Here is a 21180-nt window from a genome sequence, read left to right as displayed (position 1 = left end):
CTGCTCTGCAGTGGGGTAGCTCCTCCCAAAAGTCTCCAGCTGTGTCCCAATCGGGGAATCACAGAATCATTTAGGTTGGAAAAGACCTTTAGGATTGAGTCCAACTGTTCCCCCAACACTGCTTAGGCCACCATTAAACCATGTCCTCAAGTGCCACATCCACAAAACCTTTCAAACCCCTCCAGAGATGGTGATTCCATCGCTGCCTTGGGCACTGTGCCAGGGCCTGACTACCCTTCCAGTTAAGAAATTTTCTCCATGATCCAATCTAAATCTCTCCTGGCACAACTTGAAGCCATTTCCTCTTGTCCTTTCACAGTTGCCTGGGAACAGAGCCTGACCACCCCTGGCTCCACACTCCTGTCAAGGAGTTGTAGGGCACAGTATGTACCTTTCCATGGGCATCCGCCCTGCCACTTCTCCATACATATCTGTCACTATTTCTCCTCTTTTTTCCAGCCCACCAGGAGACTGGAATGCTGCCTTTGGTGGGGCAGAAATCAAACAATTCACCTAGGAGCAGCTGGCCCAGCCAGGCATTCCCAGACCCCACACCCCAGCACAGGGTGTAGCCTCCAGGGTGAGAGGAAAGCTGCAGAAAACACGCGAGGAACAGGTGTAGTGTGAAGGCAGGTGTTGTCTGAAGGGCCCTGGACACAGCCCACAGCCCTGCCGGGCCCCTTTTCCCCGGGCACTGCAGAGCACAGGCAGTCACACACGGCCCAGCGAGATGCTCTGGTGTGCCACGGCAAACACAGGGTACACGGGCTCCAGGAAGGCCTGGCGGTGGGAGAAGAGGATGGCGCAGGAGTCGGGGTCGTAGAAGAGCAGCTCCCCCCCTGCAAAGTCCAGCAGGACCCCGATCTCTGCTGGGGCCTTGATCAGCTCCACGGGCTGGGGCTGCCCCGCATGCAGGAACCGGAATTCTTTGTCATAGCGTGAGAACACCCAGGAGGCAGCGTTGAAGCCCAGGCGGCCTTCGTTGGCAGAGCCCTTCCTGGGCACGGAGCTGTAGCAAACCCCCAGCTTGTAGGCACAGCTCTGCTCCACGCTGACCTTCCAGGCACACACCCCTGAGTGGAAAGGTGCAGTGGCCAAAGCGTTGGGCCAGTGGTCAAACCGCTCGGGGCAGCCCGAGTCCACCTTTGCTTTCTTGGGGCTGAAGGTCAGGGTTCTCTTGTCTTCTGACAGGCTGAGGTGGGGGCTCAGGGTTTTCTCATCAATGTGAATCTCCTGTGAGCCTGCAAGAGAAGCCATGTGATGAGCACTGACTCAGTGGCCACCACCTGAACCACCCGAGGTAGTCATGGCCATGAGAAACACAAGAGCAACCACCCTTTCCTCACACACCGCTCCTGGGGCCCCCTCTTCTCCCCAGGGTGACAGTGCTGGGGGCTCAGGCTGGGTGCCACAGCTTCTCCTCTCAGCCAGGGCCAGAACAAGGCTCACCAAAGCCCAGACTTACCACATCTCTCCACACTAAAGGCCCTGCTCATCTTCCTCTGACCCTGGCCTGACCCCCCACAAAACAATGCAGCAAGTTTGGTTCACCCCGCTTTTGGGAGAGATCCAAACCGAGTTCCTGTCCTTTCCCACCCCCAAGGTGGGTAAGCAGGACCTGGCTGCTCCTCCCCCAGCCAGGGGAGCCAAGAGCCTGGCAAGACTGGGAGGGCTGTGTGCAGAAAACCTGAAAAGCTGGAAAAACAGGACTGGAGAGGGCCAGGCAAGGAAATCTCTTTCCTGCTACAAAGCCCCAGGTGTTGATCAACCCATCCTGAGGTGCTGGGAGCAATGCAGGGAGGTGGCACCAGGCTGAGCTGAGCATGGCTGCAACTGGACCTGGCTTAGCTGTGAAAGAAAAGGGTTCCCATCTGCACAAACCCAGCCAGTAGCAGCCCAGGCTGGCCAGAGGACACAGAACCCACTGTGGGTTTGCACCACTTCAAAATCGTGGAATCCCAGGACTACAGGACTGTCAAGATTGGAAAAGATCTCTTAAGATCATGGTGCCCTGCCCTGGCTGCATGCTTCCCCCTGAGACCCTTCTGTGGGCCTGCAGGCTGTGGAACTGCAGGTGTGTTCCTCAGTCCCTAAATTGTGAAGCAGGGGTGAGGCTGATGCCCAGCAGACTCATCTGCTCCTGAGGGGACTGAGTTCCTGCCAGCAGGTGCCCCTCCTTGCCCTGCCTTCCCCCACCCTCACTTTTTTTAAATTTTAAGTCTTAAATCACCATGGAAACAGGGCTGGAGGGGTGACTCAGTGGCTCTGCCATCCCTGCCAGCAGCTCTTACCCTGTCATGCCAGCACCAGCCATTGCCCAGCACCCTCTGCTCAGCATCCAGCACACAGCACGATGAGCCCTTAAAGAACCAAAGGATGACCTCAACAGGGTCATCCCAGAGCCCAGCCTGCTCCAGGACCCGGGTCAGCATCCCTCCAAGAGCAAACAGCACCCAGCAGCAGCAGCAGCACTGCTCCAGGGTTTCCTCAGGCTGCACCTGCCCAGGTGCTCCCTGGCAGATGAACAGAGGCTGAATCAGTTAATCTTAATCCCTTTGCAAATCAGTGCCATGCACCTGTGTATGTTAGGTAGGAGCTATTGCAAGCAAGAATGAGCCCAAAGAGGAGCTGAAGCCAGCACTTCCTTCAGCAGGAGCTGTCAGCCTCATTCATCTGATGATTTATTTCCCCACACAGCAGCCAAACCTGAGCTCTCCACAGGGTTCTGGGGCTGCCCACGCTGCTGATGTGCAGGGCGGCTTTCCAGGAAGCCAAAGCTGCTCTGAATTCATAGAAAACACAGCAGCAGCAGACTTTATCTTCCTCTGGCAGAAGGAGGGCACTAAACCTCCTGCTGTGTCACACACAGCTAACCTAGGGCTGCATCCTGGTGGTCCACACGGGGAAACACCACCCCAGTGACACCCACACTGCTCTGCAGTGGAACTGCAGTTCCAGGGGAGCATCCGAGGGTGGGGAAGCGCTGACAAAATAACAGCAGTAATTCAGACCAGCACATTTTGCCCCTCACACAGGTCATTTTTCATGATTAAATCTGGATTTTCACATATAATTCTGATGAATAATTCCACTGGGAATTCATCTCACCCCTAAGTCTATTTCCTCTGTGTCCTGTATCCCTCAGAGTGGCCTTGGGAAATGAGGGGTACTGGGACAATAAATTCCCATGGTTAACAGCTCTGGGAAGCACATTTGTGTGAGCTGAAGCACATCTAGCTGCTTTTAAAAACCCAAGTTCCCATTTACTGAATTCTGTCCCAAAACAGTGTCAGGGGATTTGCATCATCTCCTGGTGTAAGGAAGAAGCTGACAACCCCAAACAGAATTGATACAAAAGCCTGGATGCCAAGTGAAGGCATCAAAGGAATCATGTTTATTTTTGAGAGTGAAATAGAGGCCCTTTTGCAGCTTCTTTACAAGTATTTTAGAGGTTATGGAGTGAGCCATCAAGGCTTGGAATTTTCCATTTTCAAGCAAATAAACAAGAGAGCCACCTGCTCACCTGCCTTTGGGAGAAGGGACCACAGAGTGACACTTGACATTACTGGGTCTTAAGGCAAGACCACTGCTGTTAATATTAAATCTCTAAGGCTTCGTCCAGGGTGGCCTGGGGACTGATGAGATCCACACGGATACACCAGGCATCTTCAGCATGCAGTAATGACATGTGAAATGTAACCACACACTCAAAAAAAAAAAAAACCACAAACAGAATGAAATTCCTGTGTAATAAGTGCATCAGCACACCCACCACAAGAATCAAATGCTCTGAAGTCATTACATTTCACAAGGATACTGCTGGGAGAGGAATCCTTACAAAAATTCTGTCACAGCAAAGAAAATTAGGGAAAAGGCCTCCTGCTTGACTCCATGGCTCTGAACATTGAAAACCTACTTGACTGATCCTTTCAGGAAGAATTTCTTCACTGAATGGGTTTTAAATACTGGAAAGGACTGCCCAGGGAGGTGGTGAAATGACCATCCCTAGAGGTGCCCAAGGCATGGCTGGACCTGGCAGTCAGTGTGACAAGGTGGTGATCACAGGTTGGATTGGATGGTCTTGGAGGTCTTTTCCAACCTGAACAATTCTGGGTTTCTGTGACACTGTCAGTGCACCACTGCAGGGGCTGGCATAGAGTCACAGAGTGATTTGGGTCAGAAGGTACCCTAAAGATCACCTAGTCCCAAACCCCTGCAGGGAACTTTCCTCAACTGCCAGCACTCACAGATTCCAAAGAGGGAAATTAATCACAAAGGGAGAGCAACACCAGAGTTTGCAGGAGATAAACACATGATGGTAGTGCTTGATAGGCATAGACTCTCAAGCTAATACTTAAAACCATGAGACCAATAAAAGCCTGAAGTGCAGACTTTGGATATGGGCCTGGAAACAGGGAAAAACTGGAAACAGCTCATCAGAATCACAGCAAGATGAGCAGAAATCAGAAGTTTGTACAGCAGCCTTGGAAAAAAACACGCTAGGGATTGTTCACAAGGCAAATTATGAAGGATATTGCCATCTCTGAGAAACAAAAAATGCATTTGAAATACTCTAACAACAGACTGAAACCAGAGTAAAAGCAAACATTTCACAACCAGCCATTCAAGCACATCATAGCCAGGGGAAAAATGTCATTCCCTGCTTAACTCAGCCAGCACCAACCAGGTAAACCAGTCCCAGAGCCTGTCAGTGGCCCAGCAAATGCCTCCAGTGCAGCCTCAGATGTACAGCAGGAGCTGAGCCAGAGCACAAACATCTCTAGAACCACCAGCTTGTGCACAGCCACAACCTCACCTTGTGATCAGAACCCTGCTCCATCTACTCACTGCCCCCTGCACTGGGCAGTCTCACAGACATCCTACAGAAGAAATCACCCTCTCAAAGTCCCCAGCAGCCCAGCAAAACATTGTGAACAGAGATTTCTGTGACAGAGATTCCCACAGCAGCACCATGGTGACAGCTTCACTGCTGTCACCCAGAGACTCAGGAAACAGCAAAAGAAACCACACAACGTTAAAGCCACAGAGCTGATGAAACAGTCTTTTCAAACTCCAGTTCTTCCCTGAGCCACAACCTGCTTGGAGCCCCCACTGCACCCCTACACCTCCCACAGCTGCTGCTGCATCCCTGAATGAGCCCCAAGAAACAAGCAGGGGCTGGAGAGCAGAGGGGCAGGACACAGCGTGAGGAAGTCTGGACACAGCATGAAGGTGCTTCTCTGGGCACAACACGAGTGAGGGTGCAGGAATCCCTGGAGCATGAAAGATCTGAGCAAGACACTGACCTGTGAGGCAGCAGAGCACAGCACAGGCCCACAGTCGATGCAGCAGTGGACTCTGAACACAGGTCTGATTAAAGTTTAACTTCAGGGACTCCTGTGGCTCCAAGATTCCCTCCGCCACCTCCGTCCTAGCAAAGGAAAATAAGAGTTCTTTCAAAATACAATGATTTATTGTGTTGGGAGGTGTCTGAAAGATCACAAGGAGGTATGGCAGAGGCTAAAGAGGAGCTCTGGCTGCACAGAGACCACAGCAGGGGAGTCTGGCCACCTCTCACCCTGAGTGATACTTTCGGTTGGCTCTGCTTACAGTTCCTGGTGAAAGGGCTGCAGTGTTGTAAAACACATCCCAGCAGCCTGAGTCAACAGCTCCTCACTCAACAGACACAGGGTAAATAAATGTGTCTGAGAGCAGCCATCAGGGTACCAGGGGAGCACAATGAACAGGCAGAGAATCAGATTTCCCTCTATTGCCAGAGCTCCACAGTCTGGGCACAGAGGTTTCACCCAGCACAGAGCCAGGGGTTTGCTGGCTCCTGTGGCCTGCAGTCTGCACAGAACTCCTGGTTGTGAGGACAGGCTGTGCCACAGGCTGCTGGGAATGTGCTGTGGCACATTCCATACTCTCCACAGGCCCAAAAGCCCCCACAGGCCCTCTGGGCAGCGCAGTGCAGCCAGGGCCAGCACCCTCACAGCAGCCACAGAAATAAATTACTTAAATAAAGTTAAATAGATTAAATAAAAACACAGCCACCAAGGTGCTTCCTCAGGAAGGGCAGCCCAGTGTCAGTGGTGTCAGTGACAGGGCTGTTGGTGACACTGAGACCTGCACCTGGCTCTCCCTGCCCATGCAGAGCTGGGGACATGCTGTGCCAGCCACCCCCTACATGGAGCACAGACCATCCCACCTCCTCCCAACAGCCTGGCACAGGCCTGCTCCATCCCCCAGCAAGCCCTGTGGTTTTCTGCAGAAGGAAAAAAAGAAAGCTGCAGAAGTTCTCCCATAAGCCAGGACTGTTGATCTGGGAAAGCACATGGAGCACCTCCAGGTGCAGCAGAGCACAAGGAGCAGAGACAAGACGCCATGCTGGCATCTCTGTGCTCTGTCCTTATCCACAACAAAAGCAGCACGAGGGACAAAGGAGGTGTCATGGGGTGCCTGAGTCATGGCACACAGCACAGGAGCTGTGGGGATGCAGGTGTGAAGCAGGAAAAGCTTGGAGCAGGATCAGGGAAAAGACCAGGAGCAGTTGGGTACTGACCTCTCAAAGATCTCTTGTTCTGCACGCTGGGGACAAGGAGAGAAAGAGTCATCAGAGCTTAAATCCCCACAGAAGACACCCCAAACACAGCAAACCCAGGACCTGGGGTGCAGTGTTCCCCTTTCTGACCCAGAGAAGCCACCCTGCATCCCAACGCCAGCCCTGGGGAGCAGCAGGAGCATCCAATATCCATTTCTTCAGCTGCAGCACTTCCCACTTCCCAACTCAGAAAATGAGTGGGAATGGCTGAAGGCAATACATTGTGGCTGGGATACTGTCTGCTGTTCCCTCTCTGTCCCCACCCCACTAGGGCAGGCTGCAGGAACAGCCTGTGCTCCCAGCAAACAGCCCCAGGGCTTTCAGCAAAGGAGGGAGGCTGCAGAGGGACTAAGCCAAGAGTCAGGTCACCTCATGGTCAGTCCCACTTGTTTCTGTACTTGCTGGGCATGAGGCACTCTCAAGGTACAGCAAAGTGATAAGAAAATACCTGATCACTGTTCAAATCTAAGCAGTGCACTTTGCATGCCTTCAGCTTTCCTGTGGCATGGCATGTGCTGAATCCAGATAGGCTCAAGTACCAACACTGACAGCCCAAGGTGGAAAACACATGAACTCCCAATTCCCTTCCAAAAGGAGAAACTGAGGGTGTGGCTGTTCTCTGCCACAGGCAGCTGATGGATCCTGGCCTCCAACCTCTCCTCTTTATGGTGCAGCTACAGCCCAGCATACTGAGGTGCTGGGGCAGGATAGGAACTGCCTTTCCCACCAAAGGAGCATCTGCCCTCTTCCCTTGGGATTAGGTCTGTTTTCCAAGTTGAACTACTCTTCCCCTCCTCACAAATTTACACGTGGGAAGCAGAGACTGAGCATGGTGGTGGAGGTGAGGCAGAGGTCCTGCTCACATATAAAATGAGAGGAATCACTCGGGTGAACCCAGATGATTCAATAACCAGAGAAGGAACTGAGCAAGGGGAAGCACAGGCTGCTTGGCATGGTAAATATCCCTAACAGGGCTAAAGCAGACAACACAGGGGACTTTCCAGAAGAGCTGCAGGTGTTTCCAAGGGTCAGTTTTGATTAAACTAGACACTAGAAAACTGGTGGCACAACTAGCTGTTTTAAAAGCAGCTCACAACCCAGAGCCTAAAGGCAACTATAAGCCCAGAGCCCTGAATCTGGGTGATTCTGGACCTCATTGCAAGCAAGAGCAGGATCAGGCAGACCAGATGCTCTAGGAACCACCAGAAACCACAGGGGACTATCAGGATCAGGTTGAGGAGATTCCCTGAGCCAGACCTGCAAATGTCTGCAAATGGCCTGCCTGGGCAGGTAGTGGAGTCACCATCCCTGGATGTGTTTAAACAAAGCTTGGATGTGGCACTCGATGCCATGGCTTAGTTGAGGTGTTTGGGCTGGGTTGCACTCGATGATCTTTAAGGTCCCTTCCAACCCAGTGATTCTGTGAATCCTGTGAATTCTTTATGTCCTGTCCACCACTGCCTCCCTGCTGTCAGCACAGCAGCTGCTGAACACTGCATTTAAGTCCCATAACAAGAAGTGCAGGTCAGCTCTTGGCTGCCTGACTCACAGTACTCACCAGCAAGCCCTGGTCATCCAGGTTGGTGATCATGTCCACCAGGTAGGTGCGGAGGGCACCCAGCTTGTGCAGAGCCTCTGTCCAGTGCACCTGCTGGGTGAGGATGCTCTGGTGCACCCGCTCCTCCTCGGCGTGCACCCTCTCCAGCAGCCGCTGCTCCTCGTTCTCACAGGCCTTCCCCACCAGGAGCAGCCTCTGGACCACCAGCTCCCGCGCCGCGCTGGCCGCGCTCTGCCACGGCAAGGACACAGCAGGAGCATCAGCCTTGCTCCGGCCCTGAGGGAGCCCCAGCTCTTCTGCCCGCGCTCCTGGGGCTCAGCCTTTGTGTTACTCTGTTAACTGAGCCCAGGTCACAGCACCTGCACCATTCCAGTCCCAAACCTGCCCACTGCCTCCTCAGCCAGCCCTGGTACCTAAGTGACAACCCGCGAGGGACCAGAGTCCTGTCCCTCAGCAAATCTCCATAGATTCTGTGTGTGAGAAACAGGAGAATAGGCTGAGACAGCTGGGGGTTCTCAGCCTTAAGGAAAGACACCAGGGAGAACTGACAGCCCCTTCCAGTGCCTAAAGAGGCTCCAGGACAGCTGGAGAGGAACTTGGCACAAGAGCCTGGAGAGACAGGACAAGAGGGAATGACTTCCCACTGCCAGAGGGCAGGGTTAGATGGGATACTGGGAAGAAATTTTCCTTGCAAGGGTGGTGAGTCCCTGGCACAGGGTGCCTAGAGGAGCTGTGGCTGCACCTGGATCCCTGGAAGTGTCCAAGGCCAGGCTGGATGAAACTTGGAGCAACCTGGAATAGGAGGAGGTGTCCCTGCCTATGGTAGAAGGATGGAACTGTGCAGTCTTTAAGATTCCTTCCAATCCAAACCAGTTTGGAATTCTATGATTCTATCACTGTCCTTTGTCCTCATCCTTAGTGACAGCAAGGAACAAATAAAATAAACCCAGGAATTCTAAGGCACTGATCTTCTTAGGATGTTTGATTGTTTTACACTCACACCATTGTCTGTACACATTTTCTAGGCAAATGAAGCAGGAACCCCAGGCACACCCTGGCATTCCATTCCAGCCTTCTCCCGCAGGGAGTTGAGCATCCCTGCCGGGAATGGCGAGCAGGGGGCAGGCAGGGCCAGCCCCAGGGACTCACCAGGACGCTCTGGTCTTTGGCAGGCAGCACCTCGTCCACGTGCCGGGCGATGGCCGCGCTCTGCAGCTGGATCCGCTCGCAGCGCTCCACGAGCTTGTTCTGGGACACGGAGCAGCGGGGTGATGGATGCGGGCCTGAGCCCGGCAGCGTCCCCACACCCACACCTCCCTGCACCACCCCACAGCCAGCCCCCATCCCACGGGGGACCCCTGAACAGCCCCACACCCCACCAGGGCCCCACACCTGCCAGGAGCCCCCCACCCTTGGGTGGGCCCACACCCACCTGGGGCTCCTTTAGAGCACCCAGCTCCCCGTGGGAACCGCAGCCTGCAGGGACCCCCGCGGTCACACACACACCCAGGGGCCCCACAGACCCTGCAGGGACCCCACACACCTGCCAGGAACCCCACACACCCTGCAGGGACCCCACAGACCACCAGCGACCCCACACACACCCAGGGACCCCACACAGACCCCCAGGAACCCCACACACCTGCCAGGAACCCCACACAGACCCCCAGGGACCCCACAGACCCTGCAGGGACCCCACGCACCTGCCAGGAACCCCACACACCCTGCAGGGACCCCACAGACCCCCAGCGACCCCACACACCCCACCAGGGGCCCCACACACCCTGCAGGGACACCACGCACACACCCAGGAACCCCACAGACCCCCAGGGACCCCACACACCCTGCAGGGACCCCACAGACCCCCAGGGACCCCACACACCCTGCAGGGACCCCTCAGACCCCCAGCGACCCCACACACCCCACCAGGGACCCCACACACCCTGCAGGGACACCACACACACCCAGGGACCCCACACAGACCCCCAAGGGCCCCACATACCCTCAGCGACCCCACACACCCCACCAAGGACCCCACAGACCCACCAAGGACCCCACAGACCCCCCAGGAACCCCACACAGACCCCCAGGGGCCCCACACCCCGTCCCCAGGGAGCCCCGTATCCCCCCAGGGAGCCCCATATCCCCCCAGGGAGCCCCGTATCCCCCCAGGGACGCCCATACCCATCCGGCAGCCCTTACAGCCCCCGGCACACCCGGGCCCCCCACCCGCCGGAGCTCCCCGCCCCTCAGGGCCCCTCTGCCCCCCAGCCCGGGCTCCCCGGTCCCGGCGCTCACCCGCAGCCGCTCGGCCCGGGCCATGCTGCGCCCGCACCTGCCGCGGGGGCGGGGGCCCGCCCGGCTCGGGGTCGGCCCCGCCCCGGCCCCGCCGGGAGCGGCCGCGGGCGGCAGGGCGGGACGGCGCCGGGCGCTGAGGGTGAGTGCGCGGCGGGGCCGGGCCGGGCCGCGGGGGCGAACAAACCTTTCTGCACAAACCTGCCGCGGGCACACGGCAATGGAGGGGCTCCCTCAGTTGGGATGGTCCCATCGCCGGGACCCGGCGTGCTGCCATTGACCCTCACGGGGACACCCCCATCACTGGGACCCGGGGTGCTCCCAGTTAACCCCACAGGGTCACCCCCATCATAGGGACCCGGGGTGCTCTCCTTGACCCTCACAGGGCTGCCCCCATCAAAGGGACCTGAAATGCTCTCCTTGACCCTCACGGGGACACCCCCATCAAAGGGACCCGGCGTGCTGCCATTGACCCTCACAGGGACACCCCCATCACTGGGACCCAGGATGCTCCCCAGTTAACCCTCACGGGGTCACTCCCATCATAGCGACCCGGGGTGCTCCCATTGACCCTCACAGGGCCATCCCGATCCCAAGAGACCCAGGATGCTCCCATTCAACCCCACAGGGTCAACCCCCCTCATAGGGACCCAGGATGCTCCCGGCTAACCCCATAGGGCCACCCCCATCACTGGGATCCGGGATCCTCTCCTTGTCCCTCACAGGGTCATTCCCATCCCAAGAGACCCAGGATACTCCCAGTTAACCCCACAGGGTTACCCCCATCACAGGGACCTGATATGCTCTCATTGACCCTCACCCCCATCCCAAGAGACCCAGGATGCTCCCATTTAACCCCACAGGGTCACTCCCATCACAGGCACTTGGTGTGCTCCCATTGACCCTCACAGGGCTGCCCCCATCACAGGGACCTGAAATGCTCTCCTTGACCCTCACAGAGACACCCCCATCACAGGGACCTGGGATCCTCTCCTTGACCCTCACAGGGTCATTCCCATCCCAAGGGACCCAGGATACTCCCATTTAACCCCACAGGGTCACTCCCATCACAGGGACCCAGGATGATCCCATTTAACCCTCACAAGGTTACCCTCATGCATAGAGACTCAGGATGCTCCCATTTAACCCCACAGGGTCACTCCCCTCACAAGGACCTGCCAGCCCCGCTGTGGGGACACACCCAGCTCCAGGAACCCGGGATGTTCCCCATTCTCCCCAAAGCCAAACACCCTCGTCTAAGGGATGCTTATTCCCCTGTGAGGATGGGGCAGCCCTGCTGGGGTCCCTGTGCTGCTGCTGTGGTTGTTGACATTCCCTATGCCACGGTACAGGTTTCACTGCAGAGCCTGGACAGGTGGAGGCAGCAGCTTGGCTTATTTTTCAAAAGCAATTCAGTAAAAAAGGTGTTTGATTTCTGTCAAGTGATGCATTTTTGGGGAAGGGAGGATAAGGGCATCCTCCAGCATGAAACTCAGGCTGGTGAAGCTTGGTGTGGATCAGTTGTTGTAGGATCCCTGAGTTTTTAGAGCTTTGTGGTGGAGCAGCTGATGGATAAATGTGTGTTGGGATACAGACAGCAAAACCTTGGATTACCATCCTGCCTGAGCGCTGTTCTCATGCAGGATGCAGGAAAATCTGCAGGAGAACAGTGAGACACAGGACAAAGCTCCACCTTTCCTGCAGCCTCCCCTGGTCTCGGGCAGCTCCCTGAGAGCTGCTGTGCAGGTAGGGATGAACATTAACTAACTGCTGGTTGGAAACAGAAACCATCAGAATTAAAAAGACAGAATTCCTGCCTTAGTTTTTCCTAGAGTCTTGTTTTGCAACTTCCAGAGTTCTCCCACTGTCAGAGAAAAATCATGTTCCTGAGGGACTGAAATGATTGGGGCACTCAGTCTGATTGAAAGAATAAATTGCCAAATTATCACAGCCCCTCAGCTGTGAGATTGATCATTCCTCACATCTTTGGAACATGTAAACTCATGGATAGAACAGCAGGAGATTAACTAGGTATTACTAATTGCTAATCACAAGGGCTGTCAGGGTAAAATTAGAAAGGGAATTTTGTAGAAAAGAAACGTTTTGCTCAGTGCTTCCAGGATTTGGTTTTGGTTTTCACCTTTTTTTTATTTTATTTTTTTTTTTTTTTTTGGTGGGTAGAACCTTCAAGCAGTTTTTTTGCTGGAAAAAGCAGATTGGGTTTTTTCCCCTTATTTTGATTAGCAAAATGCTACAGCCATGGAAGATGGGCATGCCAGCACAGCAGACTAAATCCAATTAGTGTGCCTTGAGCTAAGCAGCAGGCAGTTATTGTCTGTGACAATTCACTGTCACTGAGACTGGTTTCTGCTCTGTGAGGACATGGGGAGAGGTGCTGCTCCTCACCTGGATGGATCTGCAGGGTCTGGCTGTGCTGACCCCTCTGGGGAGGGACCAGCCTGGCCCCAGCTTGGCCAGTAGGTGTTGGCTGAATGCATCTGGATTATCCACCTGGTCTTGCCTTGCCTGGGACTGGTGTATGGCCATGGAAACTCTTCCCAAAATGTTTCTCAGCTCATGGAAAGATCACTTCAAGTACTGCCAGGCTGGCTCAGTTGAGCTGGGGCTATCTGTGCCTGTACTTGGTCCCACCAGTTGCTGTACAAGCTTCAGTCTGAAGATGTTTGCCTTCACCAAGCCAAAAACTGGGATCTCCAGGATGTATGGAAGTCCAGACCAGATCCAGGAGTAAGAGGACGTGTAAAGAATGACAGGCAGCAGCTCCATCTCTGTTGTGGCCTCACCAAGCTTGGTTATTTTTAAGCTGAGTGTGAGGTGCCAGTGACCTCACCCTGCTGCTAGCTTTGCTGTAAGCTAAAGGTTCCATTCAGAACCTCCAGATGTCCCCTCCTCTGAGGTTTTCTCCTTAGTCTGAATGGAGTAGGATGTAGATAACACATTACCAGCACCTAATCCTGTATGTGTGACAAACAGAAACCCCCCTGGATCCCTGCTGGTGGCGTGTCCCCTCACCCACAGGTCGTGTCCCCACAGCAGGTGCCCGAGGTGCTGATGTGACACCCACCACTGGTTGCTGGTTGCCAGGACTATGGGGAAACTGCAGAGTAAAATCAGCTTCCAGACCACCAAATACAGGTAAAGCAACGCTGGGAGATCAGGCTTGTTAATAAACCAGGTGTGAGAGGGAAGAGAGCACAAATGAGCAGAAAATACGGCAAGCACAGGGGTTTAGTTTCATTATTGGATGTTTGAACCAGGTTTTCATTTCTAATCATTGCTTATAAAGCCTGCTCAGCTTTTTGGGGGGATTGAAATCCCAAGTGTCACTCACAGGAATGGCCAAGCACATAACCATGGCCAGTGGTTGTGCTCTGTGATGGCTGAGGCAGAGCTCTGAGGGGGAACAGCTCCAGGAGTGGCTCTTCGGCCCAAATACCCAAACTGCTTTGTTGTGTCTTCAGAGCCTGTCACCAGCCTTCATGGCCAGGATGAGATCATTCAGTCCCTGGCAGCAGGGAGAGGGATCTGTGCCTGGAGGGCAGCACAGGGTGGCAGCTGGGGGCCAGGGAGGTGTCACAGCAAAGAGCAGCAGGGCCTGATGCATGTGAGTGTGGAGGCTGATGAGGTCAAAATCTCTCTTCTTCTTTGAGCCAGCACAGAGTGAGCAACAATTAAATATTCAGCACTCTGGAGCTGGGATAGGTCTGCTCCATCTCACTCACAGCCTCTCTCTGGCTTCCCAAGACAGATGTCATACCAGAAGATGCCGGAGGTGGCAGGGAATGGCCCCTGACCTCTCCCACCAGCAGCTTCCCACTGCTGTCCCTGTTCCTCTGCAGGGCTGATGGCTCCGTGGGACAGACAGGACCTGCCAGTGCCTCCCAGGAGCACAGCCCTGCTCACACCGACGCTGTCACCTCTGTGGCTGCTCTCCAGCCAGACCTGTGTGTGTCAGGAGGGAGGGATAAGGTAGGTATCCACTGGGACAGGAAAATACATCAACAGCTTCAAAAGTAAGGTTGAAATGTGAGCTATGAACATTTCTGTGGAGGGTAGCTATGCCGGTCCCTGGATTTAGAAAGGAAAAATGAGCTTAGGGTGAGGGCACACCCTGAAGCACATGGAATCAAATTTTGCAACCTCTCCAGAGCTCATATCACATCAAATGCTCCCACCCAGGCTTGGGATCGCCAGACTGACTCTTACGTCACCTGTCTTTAAGGACAGTTGTGCATGCTCTAGGAGCTGAAAACCAGAGGAACCTGTTCCCTGTCCTGTGGACTGTGCACAAGTCTTGGTAAGACATATCCTCCCTGCCCTGCTCTCATGCTGACCCCTGTCCTGTCCCTGCAGAGCGTGGCCGTGTCCAGCTGGAGGTCAGGGGCTGCCCTGCGCCGCTTCACCGGCCACGAGCGCGAGGTCACCAAGGTGAGAGCTAGGGAGCCAGGAAGGATGGAGCACTGGTTTGTCATCTACAAGAAAGGTGGGATCAGGGTATTCTGGTATCCAGCTGGGGATGTTTGGCTTGATGACCTTAAAGGTCCTTTCCAGACTTAATGATTCATGATTCTGTGATCAGAACACATTAGGTTTTTTCCAAGGTCCTGACAGGTACTTTTGGAAGCAGCATGAAGTGTTGCATTCAGACTAAATAGGGCTGCAGGAGGTCTGGATGTGAGCTTGTCTTCCCCTCCAAGAGACTGTATAGCAAAAGCTCAGGATGAATTATGAGGTTAAGATTTTGATGTAGAGATGCCATTCACTTTTCTTCAGGCTTCATTCTGCTAGAGTTGACATTATTCCATAAATCAGCCATGCCTGGCTGATATATTCTGGGAATACCCATGCCACGTGCCATAGCTGGCATATTCTGGGAATAGCAGGGCTTTAATTTCCTTTCTGGGATTGGGATGACAAAGCCAAGCAGCTTCTGGGAGAGCAGACGTGCAGAGGAGCTGTAGCTGTGTGTGGTGTGGCCAGCACATCTCTGCAAGGGACAGCCCCAGTGGGTCTCCTGGGCTGTGGGTACTGCAAAGACAAAGGGGGCTTTGTTCACCTCAGTGCTCAGAACAACTGTGCACTGGGCTCGTTTGGGTTTGTGAGGACACTTTTCCTATAGAAGGAATGGTTTCTAAGAACAAGACCTGAAAGCACCTATCCACCATCCCTGGCTCTCTGGGAACAAGGAACAGAGCTGAGAGGCCAGGCTCTCCCCAGTCATGTTCCTGCATGTGCTGGGCTGTGGCAGGGCAGCAGCAGAGTTCTGCTCTCCCTGTGAACTGGGTGGGAGGATGAGTAGCTTCTCCTTCTGGCCCTTGGCAGGTCACCTCAGCCCTTGACTCCAACAGAGTCTTCAGCGCATCCCGGGACAAGACAGTGATGATGTGGGAGCTTCATGGGACTTCAGGGCCAAGCCAGCACTTCCCAGGACATGACCTGGTTGTTACTGGACTGGCTGTGAGCCCAGGTGAGGGATGACAAACTTCCAGTCCCCAGGGACTGGCTGACAGTGTTTCCTGCCTTGTTTTGGATGCTAACTTGTGGTTGCAGATGCCTCCCAGCTGTGCACAGGCTCCCGGGACAACACCGTGTGCAAGTGGGACACGGAGACGGGGGAGTGTCTGGGCAGAGCTGTGATCTCCAGGAATCTGGTAGGATCTGCTGGCTCCTCAAATCCCATCCCACCATCCATCTCCCTGCCTACATGGTTATTTCACACGTGAAGCTGTGCAGAGAGAATTTTCTGGGAGCTTGGTGCCAAAGGGAGCCTTTGGGATGCTGTGTATCTGGGCAAGCTCAGCTTGAGGCTGGTTATTCTTCTCCAGATAACAACAAACCCAGGAGCACAAAGGTACCAAAGGACTCCTGGCAATTTATCAATGCTCCAACTCAGAGCTATTTGGAAGCACACAGAGTCATGGAATCACTGAGGTTGGAAAAGACCTCTAAGACAGAGTCCAGCCATTCTCCCAACACTGCCACATGTCACTCATGTCCCCAAGTGCCACATCTACATGGCTTTTAAATCCCTCCAGAGATGGTGACTCCACCACTGCCCTGGGCAGCCTGTGCCTGACCAGCCTTTCAGCAAAGAAATTTTCCCCAATATCTAACCTAAACCTCCCTTGGCACAACTTGAGGCAATTTCTTTTCATTGCCTGTTTCCTGGGAGCAGAACCTGACCCCGACCTGGCTGCACCCTCCTGTCAGGGAGTTGTGGAGAGCTGGAAGATCCCCTTGAGTCTCCTTTTCTCCTGGGTGAACAAGCCCTGTGCAGTGGGGCTGCATTCCCTCCTGTACCAGCCCAGAGCTGGTGTGGGTACCACCCCCTGCTGCTGTCCCTGCTCCCTTGGCTCTGTGTCCTGCTGCTGGCACCTCCCAGCCTCAGTCACCCCCAGCAACTCCACTGGCACTGGACCTGGCAGGGGAGCAGAAAAAGTCTTCATCCAACATTTCCAGCTCCCAACCCAGGAGAGTGGGAGGGGGAGGATGAGAGCTCAGTGGTTCCATCCTCAGGCAGACACAGCCAAGGCTGCACACAGAGGTGGCTCCTGCTCATCCTTCCCTTTCAACAGGTCACACACCTGTGCTGGGTTCCTGGGGAGCCTTATGTCATCCAGACCTCAGAGGATAAAACCACCAGGTAAATTCTCCCTGTGGCCAGAGAGCAGGAAGGTACAGCCTGAGGCACATGGGGCTGTCGTGGGGTTGGTTGTCATGACCCCTGCTGGTGTGGCTAAAAGCCACCTAACAGCTCACCTGGGCCTTGGAGTGTGACCTCCAGCCAGGGACAGGGGCTGGGAGCAGCACTGGGTGGTGACTGCGAGTGAAAAGGAGAATTTGTGTGACAGAAAGCTGGAGAGTGATCCAGCATGGATAAAAGCAGGGATGCCAGGGCAGAGCTGTGGGCACAGCTGGGGCGTGCCAGAGGGCACAGAGGGAAACCATCGCGGTGATGATGCCTCAGGGTCCCCCTGCCCTCTGCTGTTCCCTGCAGGGTGTGGGACAGCCGGGAGCTGCAGGTGGCCCACACGTTCCCAGCCAAGCAGCACATCCAGACGTGCTGTGACGTGAGCCAGGATGGGCGGTACTGTCTCAGCAGCAGCAGCGGCTCCGCCGGCCACGGCGCCGAGGCCACCGTGAGTGCCGGGCAGCCAGGCCTGGGCTCCTGCCCCCTCCCCTCCCACGTGCACTGCAGACAGAGAGAGCAGCCCATCCCTGCTCGAGGGTCTGAGTGCTCCCACTGCCTTGGCCTTGGCCTGGTGTCTTCCTGCCTTTCCCTTTGGGAAGCTTTGCTCGGGGAATATCAGCAGTTATTCTTCCTGAATAAATCACTGGGATTTGTTCCATCCCTAGAAGTGTCCAAGGCCAGGTTGGATGGGGCTTGAAGCACCCTGATCTAGTCAATGGCATCTGTGCCCATGGCAGGGATTTGAAACAAGGTGGTCTTTAAGGTTCCTTATACCCCAAACCAGTCTGGAATTTCATTTCAGTAAAGCACACAGGGAGAAAACAATGGATGCCTTTGAAGAAGACAAGGTTCTTGCAGAAAGCTTGTAAGGTGTGCCTTGCTCCAAGTGTTTCCAAACCAGGGATTCAATCCTGCAGGTTTACAGCCCAGTGTGTGAAGATCAAGAGGATGAACCTATCCCATCCCAGGGTAGGCAGGGCTGAGGATGGGAGCAGGCTGGACACGTCTTATCTGCCTGCACAGTTTTAGCTTGTTTGCCTTAATGGGTGTGGCCATGTGCTCAGTCACCAGTGCTGAAAATCCTTTGCGCTTTGATGTTCTCCAGGGCTGTGAGCATGAGCAGGGACAAGGGCAGTAGCCATGGCCTTTGAGGATTTTTGAGGAGCTCTTTTATCCCAACCCACCTTCCTGTCTCAGTAAAACATCTCTGTGCTGGCAGAGCTGGGGCTCTACCACTGCCTGTTCCTGCAGCTCTGGGACCTGAGGCAGACCAGGGGCCGAGTGTGTGAGTACAAAGGACATTTCCAGACCACCACTGCGTGTGTCTTCCTGCCCCGGGGCCCTGCACTCGCCCCCAGCATTGCCACATCCTCCAGCGACAGCACGGTGAAGGTCTGGGACCAGGACACAGCAGGTAGGGGAGGCTCCTGCCCACTCCACGTTCCTTTCTCCTGGATACAAACCCATTTCCCTCAGTTCTCCCCGTGGTGATGGGCCGGGTGACTGCTGCAATCTCTGGAGTTTACTCCAAGCCAGCTGCAGGGCAGGGTGGAGAAATGGCCCAGAGCAAACCCAGGGCTCAACAAACAAGAAGGAGCTGCATGTCAGAGATGACAGGGATCTCCCTCAGCTAAAAGGAACAACTACCAGACAGCTTTTAAAGATACATCCAAGTTAAGCTATGAAAGGACAAATGATACAAAGAAAAAAGTACAGGGGAACTTCAGAGATTTCTGCAGGTACAAGTAGACATTTGTAAGGAATAGAATTTGTACTTGAGGGCAAGAGGGATGGTTAGCCAACACCCTTATTCTGGGTGTCCTCTTGAAGGGAAATCGTGGGCGTTTTGGGGTTAAAGCTGGTGGTGAGGGCGAGTCCCTCCCTGGGTTGGACACAAAGGGGTTTGTTTGCCTGCCAAGCCCTGCCATGGCAGCAGGTTCTTAGTAACCCTTGTGCTGCAGGCAGAGACCTCTTGGGAGCTGTTCAGGTTCACAGCATTAGACACTCCCTAGGGCTAAGCCCCTCTCCAAGGGAATTTATTTAAGATGGGATGAAAATAGAAACCTGGGGCTCTCCTGCAGAGAAGGACCTTCTGTTCTCTTACCCGTTCCTTTGCCTGCTGCCTGTGCACCCAGGGTGGCTGTGGGGCTGGCAGCAGTTTTGATCCTCTTGCCTTCCCAGTTGGGTGAGCCATAATCCAGCTGCTCTGGGAAGGGTGCAGGTCACCAGGAGAGGCAGCTGCCTGTGGGTCCAGGCCAAGTGCAGCTCTGTTTGCAGCTCAGCCTGAGGCTGGGGTCTCTGCACACATTGTCTCAGGGAGTTTAATAACAGATATAAACAGAAAGGCTCATGTGGCACTGGATATTGTAAATCTTATTTCTCTTTCCCATTTGGAGATTCATCAAAACCGTGTGGTGAGTGTAGCACAGCCCTTAGGAAAACTGTAAGAAATGTGTGAGAAAAAGGTAGGTTGGAAATGGCTCCAGAGCCCTGCAGCTCTGCCCAGTGCAGGCTCTAGGTCCATCCTGCCCTGCTTCCTCTGGGAAAGGGCAGAGCCCGACCCCAGTCTGGATCCCTCTCAGCCACGGCCTGACTGGGCAATGCACGGGGGCCCATCCCAAGGTGTTGGATGTGTGGATCCAGGCAGCAGAGGTGGGAGATTGGTGTGGCTCAGCAAACCCAGCATCCCTCCCTTGTCCCTTCCCTTGCAGCCTGCCTGGCCACGCTGTGCCTCGAGGGCTCGGGCTCGCTGGCCTCGCTGGCCGCCTGCGACAGCTCCACCCTGCTCTGCGCCAGCTCCAACTCCGGCATCCATGTGCTCCGGGTGAGGGGCGGCGCAGAGCCGGCCCTGGAGGAGGTGGCAGCGTTCTGAGCACCAGAACCCCTGTCAGACACTGTCCAGGAGGAGGTGGCAGCGTCCTGAGCACCGGAACCCCTGTCAGACACTGTCCAGGAGGAGGTGGCAGCGTTCTGAGCACCAGAACCCGTGTCAGACACTGTCCAGGAGGAGGTGGCAGCGTCCTGAGCACCGGAACCCCTGTCAGACACTGTCCAGGAGGAGGTGGCAGCGTTCTGAGCACCAGAACCCCTGTCAGACACTGTCCAGGAGGAGGTGGCAGCGTTCTGAGCACTGGAACCCCTGTCAGACACTGTCCCAGGAGGAGGTGGCAGCGTTCTGAGCACCAGAACCCCTGTCAGACACTGTCCAGGAGGAGGTGGCAGCGTTCTGAGCACTGGAACCCCTGTCAGACACTGTCCAGGAGGAGGTGGCAGCGTCCTGAGCACCGGAACCCCTGTCAGACACTGTCCCAGGAGGAGGTGGCAGCGTTCTGAGCACTGGAACCCCTGTCAGACACTGTCCAGGAGGAGGTGGCAGCGTTCTGAGCACTGGAACTCCCTGTCACAGATTGTCCCAGGGAGGGGACGTGACCCCCAAGAGCTGCCCTAACGGCGGGCAGCAGGGACTCTGTGCCTGTGGGATGTGGCAGCAGGGCTGGGGGACTCGGTGGTTGGTTTGTGGGTGACAGGGAGGCATCAGAGCTGTGCAGGAGAAAAGCCAAACCCTGGGAGCCTTCAGGCCAAGCTCTTGCTCCTCACTGACATCCTGCATTTTCCTTACAAAGCCTCCCTGCAGCCACAGGCACGGGATGGGCAGAGGGAGGAGATGAGACATCAGGACCAAGGGACAGATACTTGAGCACCAGGCTGGGCACACACAGCTGGACCTGGGCTTGGACCAGAAGAGACTGCAATGAAATAATTCTTCTGTGGTCGTTGCTGGCCTCTCATTCCATCGTATTTTTCCTGGAAGGACTGTGCTCATGTTCCCAAGGAACAGACAGCTGCTCTCCAGCTGACAACAGCGAGGTGAATCTGTCATCTCTTTATTTCTGAAGGTTTTCATCCAATCACAGAATTCCTGACTTGGAGGGACTCACCATGATCACCCAGCCCAGCCCCTGTCCCTGCCCAGACCCCCAAAATCCCACCCTGGGCATCCCTGGCAGCGCTGGC

General features: G+C 55.0%; 2 protein-coding genes across 2 annotated transcripts; one reads left to right on the top strand and one right to left on the bottom strand.

Annotated features, from left to right (window-relative positions):
- Positions 1-619: 619 nt before the first annotated feature.
- Positions 620-10522, bottom strand: BSPRY (B-box and SPRY domain containing). The gene is made up of 6 exons (XM_021533734.2): positions 10458-10522; positions 9309-9407; positions 8160-8390; positions 6563-6588; positions 5307-5431; positions 620-1241 (listed from the first exon to the last, which is right to left on the bottom strand). Exons 1-6 carry the CDS (start codon positions 10479-10481, stop codon positions 712-714), a joined length of 1035 nt encoding a protein of 344 aa, XP_021389409.1. The 5' UTR covers positions 10482-10522; the 3' UTR covers positions 620-711.
- A 3018-nt stretch (positions 10523-13540) lies between these two features.
- On the top strand, positions 13541-20135 carry WDR31 (WD repeat domain 31). The gene is made up of 9 exons (XM_031506345.2): positions 13541-13610; positions 14315-14444; positions 14829-14903; positions 15798-15942; positions 16026-16126; positions 17051-17118; positions 17473-17614; positions 18418-18580; positions 19878-20135. The coding sequence occupies exons 1-9, from the start codon at positions 13564-13566 to the stop codon at positions 20036-20038; spliced, it is 1032 nt and encodes a 343-aa protein (XP_031362205.2). The 5' UTR covers positions 13541-13563; the 3' UTR covers positions 20039-20135.
- The last annotated feature ends 1045 nt before the right edge of the window (positions 20136-21180 follow it).

This window comes from Lonchura striata, chromosome 22 (assembly GCF_046129695.1).
Source record: "Lonchura striata isolate bLonStr1 chromosome 22, bLonStr1.mat, whole genome shotgun sequence".
Taxonomy (NCBI): domain Eukaryota; kingdom Metazoa; phylum Chordata; class Aves; order Passeriformes; family Estrildidae; genus Lonchura; species Lonchura striata.
The sequence above is the reverse complement of the archived record's forward strand: the minus strand, read 5'-3'. Positions and strand labels throughout refer to the sequence as shown.

What these genes read in the sequence shown, in the direction of transcription:
- BSPRY (XM_021533734.2), bottom strand. Translation starts at nt 10,481, where the DNA reads ATGGCCCGGGCCGAGCGGCTGCGG. An exon ending in CCCGGGCCGAGCGGCTGCGG is followed by an intron (nt 9,408 to 10,457) that starts GTGAGCGCCGGG and finishes TCCGTGTCCCAG; the next exon opens with AACAAGCTCGTGGAGCGCTG. An exon ending in GAACAAGAGATCTTTGAGAG is followed by an intron (nt 5,432 to 6,562) that starts GTCAGTACCCAA and finishes TTCCTTTGCTAG; the next exon opens with GACGGAGGTGGCGGAGGGAA.
- WDR31 (XM_031506345.2), top strand. Translation starts at nt 13,564, where the DNA reads ATGGGGAAACTGCAGAGTAAAATCAGCTTCCAGACCACCAAATACAG. An exon ending in TGTCAGGAGGGAGGGATAAG is followed by an intron (nt 14,445 to 14,828) that starts GTAGGTATCCAC and finishes CTGTCCCTGCAG; the next exon opens with AGCGTGGCCGTGTCCAGCTG. An exon ending in TCAGAGGATAAAACCACCAG is followed by an intron (nt 17,119 to 17,472) that starts GTAAATTCTCCC and finishes TGTTCCCTGCAG; the next exon opens with GGTGTGGGACAGCCGGGAGC.